The sequence below is a fragment of the Nannobrachium achirus genome (genome assembly GCF_963921795.1).
Source record: "Nannobrachium achirus genome assembly, chromosome: 5".
NCBI lineage: Eukaryota > Metazoa > Chordata > Actinopteri > Myctophiformes > Myctophidae > Nannobrachium > Nannobrachium achirus.
The window spans coordinates 33,743,693-33,753,595 of NC_137814.1; the positions used below are offsets into that span (position 1 = coordinate 33,743,693).

The 9,903-nt window shown below is 47.9% G+C and overlaps 1 protein-coding gene across 3 annotated transcripts in view; it reads right to left on the minus strand.

The window, feature by feature from the left end:
* Positions 1 to 9,903, minus strand: part of znf521 (zinc finger protein 521) — a 145,297-nt gene that overhangs the window by 67,924 nt on the left and 67,470 nt on the right. For all 3 annotated transcript variants that reach the window (XM_080725367.1, XM_080725366.1, XM_080725368.1), the window contains 2 exons: positions 2,585 to 6,117; positions 1,793 to 1,877 (listed from right to left, as the gene is read on the minus strand). In XM_080725367.1, the coding sequence (XP_080581493.1) occupies positions 1,793 to 1,877; positions 2,585 to 5,761 (3,262 nt within the window). In that variant the 5' untranslated portion in view covers positions 5,762 to 6,117. The remainder of the gene's footprint in view (positions 1 to 1,792; positions 1,878 to 2,584; positions 6,118 to 9,903) is intronic.

Genomic DNA, 9,903 nt, shown 5'->3' on the forward strand with positions numbered 1-9,903 from the left:
GTTTCTCTCCCACTGAAGACAACAGATAATGCAGTGTAATGAAAGAGCCGCCAAACGAGCTGAATAAATGAATGAATAACGGAAGGTGAGACAGGAATTCAGACCCCTACTTTCTCCAGGCAAGAGAGAGCCTGTTTTTTTTTTTCAATCGTGTATTCTTTTCAAATTATTCTGCCTGCATACAAATGAAAACCAAAACTGAAGACATTGTGAAACTGCGGAGGTTGTTGTTAGACTCACCCCCCTTTTTTGTCTACGAATACTTGACAAAGGAAACGGCTGATTTGAACCAGGCATAACGGTGTGACAGCTATTCAATAAATAATGTTAGTCAGAATGGAAAATGTTAAATGTGAAAGTAGGTCCTAATGAAAGTGGCCCATTTCAGCAATTTCATTGCATTCGTGAGCATGCAAACACATATTAGACTCAACATTGTTTTAGAATGAGTGGACATTAGGGATGGCACGATAAGCGATGTTATCGTTTATCGTGATAAAAAAAACACTCACGATAATCGTATTGTGGAGATTGAATTTATCGTGATATCGTCCTCCGTCATGCACTGGGATCAATTCACCTTTTATTTGCCGAGCTGCATATCCGGTACCACTTAAACACTCTATAGTTGGTAAAAGGTAGCCTACTTATAATATACGTACTTGATACTGTCTTTTTTCCACTCTCTATCAAATGTCTTCCCGCGACGCGTTGTGAGCTTGTAGATCTGCTATTTTTTGGCAAATGTTCCGCCCAGGATAATGGATTTTGATTATCGCGATAATATCGTAAATCGCGATTTCTCTCGTCACAATAATCGTGATATGACATTTTCACATCGTCCCGTCCCTAGTGGACATGCTTTCTGTATAATCTGAATGGATCCCTGAAAAACATTTCTGGCGCATCAAAACGTCTGTGTTCAATCTTCTCTTGGTCAAACTAGTTCCAGTCCTGAAAGGTTATGACTGGCGAGATTCTACTAAACATGAACACATGGGCATGCACACTTCACATGTACACATGCACAAATATCACAGACGTGATCAATCATGCATGACATTGACTTTGGCAATCGGCAAATCCAAACATTGACTAATGATCAAGATACTTGGATGTCTGCATAATTCAGGGCCAAATATTTTCTACTGAAAACGTTATTTGATTCTGATATTACCATTATGACTCTGCTGTTAAGAATGTATGCTCAGATGATATAAGCTTAGAACAAAATCTGACCTTCTCGTTTTTTTGGTGCAATTATTGTATGGGCATGTTCTTTGAAAAATCACACTTGTGTGAACTGAGCGGTGGAGGCTACGTGTGTGTGTGTGTGTGTGTGTGTGTGTGTTTGTATGTATGCGTGCGTGTGCGTATGTGTGTGTGTGTGTGTGTGTGTGTGTGTGTGTGAATGTGAGTGTGCCTGGCATGAACAACAGCGCCCCTCCCTTAACATGTGTGGTCGGAAAAGGTAGTGCAGGCTACATACACTCAGGCTACATACAGACAGACAGACACACATACATGGATACACACACGGCCACGCTATGGAGACGGTGTGACCACCGCTCAAAAATCTGAAAAAGGCCACAAACCACCAGCGCCACGTTTAAACGGCAGACATAAAAGACAAACAAAATACCATGCAACATTTAAATATATTGGGAAGTGCCTAGAAACAAATAAAAATAATAACATTTACATATTACAAGGAGCTGTGTTGTATGAAAAGATGACAACAAGACTCCAGGAGAGAACATAACGACATAAGACAAACAGAGTCATCTCCTACCCAGCATGTGGTTGGCCACGTGGACCTGGATGTCCCATTCACTGTAGAACACCATCTGACATTTAATGCACTGATATGTCTTCTTCTGTACAAAAAGCCACAAAGGAACAAGATATTGTCAAGAAACCATACAATTTAGTGTTATCAATTATGAATCACATTTTTTCTTTTTTCTTTTTTTTACATTCTATGCTGATCATTAGGCATCTATTTGTAGACACCATCATCAATCTATAGCAGGGGTTCTCAAACCTTTTTAGGCCGTGACCTCCAAAATAAAACTATTTGAACTGGGGACCCCCACCCTGACAAGCACTTGGAATTGTAAGTATTACATTTAATGTGACTCGGTTCCACAGATAAATATTGTGAAAATAGCAAAACTACATGCTCACAACGCCTCGCACTGCGAGGCGTTTTGAGCATGTAGATCGGCTATTTTCACAATGTTTGCCTCTTGCTTACTTAATATTTGACAGTTTGGCCAGTTTGGTATTAAAACGGTCTTGAAAGTCCTTAAATTGTCCCTTTATAAATGTGCAGAATGCAGATATACACTTATACTGAATGTTGGTTTGTTTACCGTTGAGTGAGGAAAAATAAATTACATTGAGCTAATCATCTGGGGACCCCACAAAATAATTTGGGGACCCCACTTGGGGTCCCGACCCCGAGTTTGAGAACCACTGATCTATAGCATCTCAATTGCATTCTTCAAAGTGACACGGCTATTTCTTTTAAATATCTGTTATAAACATATACTGTAATTGTTTTTTTGTTTTAATTCACTACCTCTTCAGTTTGTGAGGGGCTGGCCCTGGGCATTGGGGACACCTGGGGGGTCCTGTGCTGCCCGCTGTTGCTGTCACCTGTCTGTTCCCGATGCACCGTCTGCACGTGGGTTTGCAACTCGGCCTCAGACTCAAACTTGACGTTGCAGCTGGAGCATCGCGTCTTGGGAGCCGCTGAGGAGGACGTGGAAGAGGAGGAGGAGGCTGAGGAGGCCACCTTAATGCCTCCTTTTCCCTCCCCGGGGCTGAGACTCTCCCCCTGAACCCACGAGAGTGTGGTTGTTGCTGGGGTGGAGGCTCCACCCTGCTGATGTTGATGATGATGCTGTTGCACTTGTCTTCCTCCGTTCACCACTGTAGGGCTGGAGCTCTTGGAGCCGGCAGCCGCCACGCAGGAGCTACAGAGGCCATACGGCAAGCCATTGATGTCCAGTTTGACCAGGTCTTGCTTGGAGCGGAAGTCCTTCAGGCAGGAGGCGCACTTGAAGAGCCTCTGACCTTGGAGGTGCTGCTGGTTCTGGTGGGACATGACCGTGTTACGGCCGATGGGATGGTTTGTGGACATGGTGCCCGTCTTCTGCATGTGAAAGGTGCCGTGGATCTTGAGCTCCAGGGTGGAGGTGACGGTCTGCATGCACACCACGCAGCGGAAACCCGTCAGGGAGTTCCTCAGGTCGGGGTGCATCTGGCAGTGCTCCAAGAAGTCCTCTTCGCTGTGAAGAGGCATCTTGCAGATGCGGCAGCTGCCCGTGTCCAGACTCTTACTGTGGGTGACCTTGTGCTCGGTCAGGGTGAGCAGGGAGGGGAAGCGTTCGCCGCAGATGGGACACATGTAGTGCTTGACAGGCCCGAGGTGGGTCTGCATGTGCTCCCGGAGTCCGGGCTCTGAGAAGAAGGTGCGGGAGCAAACGTTGCATTTGTGATTGCCCTTGATCATGTCTGCTTTCCTCTTCATCATGGCCCTCTCCCCAGGACGAATGTTGTGGTCCCTCAGCTGGTGGTTTGTGAGGAGCGACTCCATTGTATACGAAGCCCCACAGATGTCACAGCTGTACATTGGGTCAGCCGTGTCCACCTCTTCCTCACTTCCATTGTGGCTGTTGTGGGACTCCACCACATCCCCGCCCGTGGCCCCAGAGCCGTGGCTGTTGGTCAGCAGGCCCTGCAGCTCGGCATCCTCCTTAGCCTGGCCGTCCCCGGCTCCCGTGGTGGAGCCGTTGGCACCACAGTTCTGGGCCTTGCCCTCAAACACACAGTGCTTCTCCCTCAAGTGCTTTTCCAGCAAGACAATGGCATGGAAGGCCTTGCTGCAGAAACGGCAGTTATACTTTTTGCTGTGGGTGGTGATGTGACACTGCAGCTCCACCTCCGTACCAAAGGACTCCCCGCAGAAGATGCAGCGGTGAGCGCGGCCCTGGTTTTCCAGGTGGCTGTGTTTGACGTGCAGCTGCAGGTCCGTCTCGTGCCTGAAGTCCCAGTTGCACGAGGTGCAACGGAAGACCTTTTTCTCGTTGCTGTGCTTGACGGCCAGGTGAAGTTGGGTGGACACCTTGGAGTCAAACACTTCCTGGCACAAGGTGCAACGGAAAAACACAAAGGTGTGCATGTCGAGCAGGTGCTTCTGCAGGTCGTCCACCGACGTAAACTGCTTGTCACAGCTTTCACAGATATAGTAGGTTGAGGTGATGGTGAAGTGCACAGTCACATGCTTTAGCAGGGATTCTTGGTTGGGGAACTCTTTGTTGCACTGCGGGCAGGTAAGCTGGGGCTGCAAGCCGTCCAGATGAGTTTTTAGGTGTGTCTGGAAGAGGTCCAGGCTGGTATATTTGGCCCCACATTGGTTACAGATGAACTCACTGGTAGCACGAGACGATAAGCCACCTTGCTTAAGTAAGACAGTTTGTTCAACAGATATTGGCGAGGAGGGGCTGAGGGTGCGCAGGGACTTCTTCCCATTGTTGATGTAGTTCAGCGCTAGCGGAATGTTCTTGTGATTCTCTTTGATGTGCTTGTTGAGCTTCAGAACACTGTTGAATATGGGCGAGTTGGTACAGTAGGAGCAGGAATACACCTCCACAATGGGCTCTTTGGGGGTCACGGCGAGGGGAGAGTCAAAGCGCAGGCTGCCCCCGTCGCAATGGGTCTGACGCACGTGCTCCTCCAAGGTGTTCTCCGTCAAAAAGCCCATGAAACATTGAGGACAGAAGAAGGCGTTGCTCTCTCTGGCCACTGGGCTCGGGAAGCCGTGGGAGCAGCGGATGTGCTCCTGGAGGGCGTTGAGGTCACCCATCACCTCAGGACAGAAGTTACACTGGAGCAAGGCGTCGGGCAAGCTGGCGAGCAGGACAGCGTGATCCTCTGCGTGGTGGACCTGCTTCAGGTGCTCGTTCAGGTTGAACAGGGAGGGCAGGACCTCCAGGCAGAACTGGCAAGTGTGAGCCTGCTCTGGTTTGTCTAGGTGCATGGTTCGCAGGTGGATCTGAAGCACAGCCAAACTGGAAAACACCTGCTTGTTGCAGTAAATGCAGCTGTAGGAGATCTTCGGCTGCTTGGAGGAACGCCCTCCCGTGTCGGCCGCGTGTTGGGCAGCCCTCTTTCTCCTCCCCCGCGTCTTAGGCACTGGCGGTGCCGTCTCCACCATGGTCGAGCTGTCAACGGAGAGGTTGGAGTCAGGGGTGGTGCTGGAGACGGAGGTGTAGCCTACTGTCAACAGAGAGGGGCTGTTACTGTGGTTGCTGGATTCAGGGAGCTGGTGAACATCCATGTGAGCATAGAGATCCTCTGCGGACAGGAAGTGCTCGGAGCAGATAGCACACGAGTGGCCCTTCCTATCGCGGCTGTGGGCCTGGTCGATGTGCGTTAACAGAGTGCCCTCGTCACTGAAGGGCTCGTGGCAGTATATGCACTGCAAGGCGGCGCCCAGGCCTCCTCCGTCCTCTGACGGGGAGCACTCAGGATGGCATTCGGCGATGTGCCTCTGGAGCTCTTCTGGGACGTCAAAGCCCTCCTCACAGCGGCTGCACTTGCGGGTCTCTTTCAGCTTCCACTCATCAGCCCTTCCGCCACCGTCTTTGCCCCTCTCGTGCACCTGCATGTGGCCGTGGAGAGAGCTGGAGGAGAGGAATCCCCGGCGGCACACGGGGCACTTGTGAGGTTTGTTGGAGGCGTGGGTCTTCATGTGAATCTTCAGGTGGTCGCTGCGGGAGAAGGCGGAGTCGCACTCGCCACAGTGGTACTTCTTGTCGCCGGTGTGCAGCTTGACGTGGCGGTCGCGGCTGCGCTTGTGCTTGAACAGCCGGCTGCAGAACGTGCAGCTGAACGGGAGCTTGTCGCCGTGGCTCTGCTCGTGCCGCTTGAGGAAGCTCAGGCGACTGAAGGACTTGTCACAGAACTGGCACGGGTACGGTAAGCCGGGACCGCCTTCGTCCTCGCCAAAATCATAGTCTTCACAGTGTCCCGGAGAAGTCTGGTCCTTACTGGAGGGAGATGATGCGGGCCACGAACACAAAGGGTCATCCTCGAGATCAGCACCGTCTGTAGGACAAGCAGAAGACAAAGAGAGAGAACCCGCTGAGTGTTAATTTATACTTTGTTGCACAATGGTGTGACTGAACATGAGTTTTCCTAGCTAAACACTGTTAGCTTGGAAATCTCTTAACTTTGGCAAGCGAACATGGCACACACACATTGTTTGTTTTTTAAGATATTTATGGGCCTTTTTCTGCCTTCATTGATAGTGTCTGAGAGGAAATGGGGAGAGAGAGATGACACGCAGCCAAAAGGTGGTCGGGATAGGGAGTGGAACCTGCAACATGCTGTCAGACCGCTACCTGAGTTTTACTAAGAAAATCAAATCTCTTCTCCAAAAATATTGCCAATCTACAAGCTCGCAAAGTTTCGTGTTGCGACACATTGTGAGCTTGTAGATCTTCTATTTTTGGCTAATGTTCCCGCCCAGAACTTGGATGCTGGGATTCAAGTGATTAATCACGATAATAATGAATAGCTGTGTATGAATTCGCACTAGTTTGCAACACAGAGCTTTTTCTTTCTTTTCCTTATAATGGAAACAATACTGTTTTTTAATGATATCTGGAAGAAAAAGACTATGCACTTCAAAGTATAATTAGAATAAAAGTAAAAGTGAAAATGCTTCCACTACAATTAACCTTGTATGTGGCCATGTAATGGCTTTGCCCACTGAGACTCAAAATGCTATGTCTTTGACATTTAAAGCCAGCACTTGGCAATGAGCGTGCTTCAAGACGTACACCCAGCATGAGGTCAATTAGTACATTTTCTATTATTCTTGAAGAATTCCCATTATACTTTTGAAAAATAAGAGGCATTGAAATGACCGTGAAGCTAGAATACTGGACTTATTGTAATTAATTATGATTATTTATTTTCTAACCAATCTGTATGGTAGAGTATGTTAATACATTATAACTAGAACAGGGATCTTCAACAGGGGGTCCTCAGAGTTACAGGGGGTCCTCCAAATCTTTGTGTGATAGAAAGTTTTTTCTAGCATCTATATTCTGAGAACTTTCGCCAAAAATACAGATATACAGATCTACAAGCTTACAGATCTACTGTACAAGCTCACACCGCCTTGCGCTGTATCGGCTATTTTCGGCAAAAAGCGTTGGTCTAGAGGGGAAAAATAGCACACTACAGTACAGAGTACTGTAGTGTCTACAGAGGTGTACTACAGAGGTCAAGTTTATTAAGTATTGACGGTTCAAGTGGTTAAATATCTGAAAACACAAATTGACATGAATCCAAAACACACTGATGATTGTGCTGTCAAACCATGAAACTATATGGAATCTATGAACAGGTTGTGGGGGTCCCTGCTTCATCTCTCTCTCAACTAAGGGGTTCTTGGCCTGAAAACTTTGAAGACCCCAGAACATCTGCAGTGGTTGGGGAAAGGGGATAGCTACTCTTCCACTGAGAAATGTAGACCCTAGTGTCGGGTAGGACACCAACTGGTTGACAATGTCAATAAAGTAATTTAAAGCAGATGGCCCACTGGATTGGACACTAGATGTGCCACCATCTTTATTGTAGTATGGACATCATTGCAATTACCTCCCTATATCAGGACAGACAAAACTTACAGACTGTAGCTTTAAGACAAGGTCTGGAAAAGAAAAGTATGCAGACAAACAGTTCATAGGGCCAACAGAGAAGATTAAATGTGCAATTTAAACCATGGCTTTGCATAGCCTTAAGGATAACCCCCTCTACTTCAAAATAGATGATATTTATGAAACATGGGCCCTTCAGTGCATCAGTCAATAGATATCAGATTATAGAATATGCATTATTATCATATTTGTCAGCATGGTCTGAGCTGAGCCGTGAGGAAGCCAATACTGGATGGATGAAAATGCCGGGGGCCAGTGTGTGTGTGTGTGTGTGTGCGTGCATGCGAGCGTGCGTGCGTGCGTGCATGCGTGTCTATGCAGAGGGTGTGGGGTGATGGCAAGAAGCGGATAAGGGAGGAGGACGGTGCAGTTAATTCACAAGGACAAGCAGGTGCAGAGAATGACCAGGGAACATCACACAACTGACAATACAGTACATAACACCCCCATTCGTATCACAAGTACTTTAATGTGTCCCCATTCAAATCAGTTCATTGTCCAGAACGTCCACATGGCGTTCCAGAGTGTGATATGAATGGAAAACACAGAACACCACTTTCCACAAGTTCAAAAGGTTACGGACCACTTCTTCCCGCTGCCGAATTCTAAGTGCTGTGAACTTCCTTACTTAAATAAAACACCGTAATCCCAACCCCTTTCGGAAAAAAAGAAAAGAAAAGAAAAAAAATAGTGTCAAAAGGCCAGAACTTGTAACGGGAAAAACAAGAGGAAACTGCAGAGATTTATGGGAGGGACAAAGGAAAAGCATAAAGCTCATTCCAGGATCCTGCCTCTGAGTTCTCCTTCAGCTGACAAATCCAAGTCTCTCTCTCTCTCTCTCTCTCTCCCTCTCTCTCTCTCTCTCTCTCTCTCTCTCTCTCTCTCTTTCTGTTGTTTTTGCTGGGAGATCTGCCCTTTGTCAGGATAACGTGCCCTCTCTGAGCACTTACCCCCATCAGGGCCTATCTTCAGGAAACAGATGGGGTCGGAGGCCATTCCCCTGCCCCTCCAAACTGCTGAAAGCGGCATATTGAGAGACCACCTCCACACCGCAGCCCTCCCGGAAAACCTCCCGCCCCTGGCACCGTGCCCACTCTGCACACATATCTCACTCAAGGAGCAAACCTTGCCGGCCTGATTTACTTGTTTTATCCATCTCGTCCAGGTCTCTCTCTCTCTCTCTCTCTCTCTCTCTGTGGTTGGAGGGAGGATGGGTGACTCAGTGGTACGCCCTCCTCCACAGAGGGGGCGGATCTGCCCTCTCTCACTCAGCCTCCCAGGGTATGGGAGAGGAGAAGACGAGCAGCGCGAGAAGAATGACCCCAACCAATGCCTTACAGTCAAAGATATTGGCTTGGAGACAATAGCATAAAACAAACAAACAAATGGGTTTGTATAAAGGGGCTAGATGAAAATTCTGCTTGTCTAAAATGAGGACGCCTTTGCCCCGAGACGTTACCGAGCTGTCAAGCCAAGCTCATTCCCTTTTTGTTTTTGCTCACTTGATCTATTGAATTTATTTCAGCCTTTTACTACGGCGAGAAATACAGTACATAACGCCACATCTGTTGGGCACAAGCGGGAGTCGTGAGTCACATCGAGGTATAGTAAGAGTGTATGTGTGCCACTGCTTGAGTTGAACTGGCAGATGCTTAATTGAATTAACTGGCTCCATGGTGCCCAATTGTTGTTAAACGCAAGCATCTTAATGGTCTAAATAGGTGGCGAAATTGCTGTGCTGTCACTGGCTCTGTGAGCAAAGTATTTAAATGATACAAGCACTCTCCAATGTCCTCTGAGTTATACCAACTCAACTTCTAATAGCGTTATTGCTCCCACTATGCATTAGCTATGCTGGTTTAAGCTTAATACCAGAAAGCAAAACAGGTGGTTGCTAACTCTAGCATGAATGTGTTTACAGTATGTCATCTGATAGGATGCATTCAGTGGGTTTGTTGGGATGATTTCTTCTCTGACTCTCACACGCACACACACGCACGGTCGCACGCACGCACACGCACACACACACGCACGCACGCATGCGCACACACACGCACGCACCCACACAGAGCCACCGCCGTGTCACAAACACACATGTAAACACACAAGTCAGACACACGCACACATGCCGCATGCATTTCAGAAACACATGGCCAAGACAAGT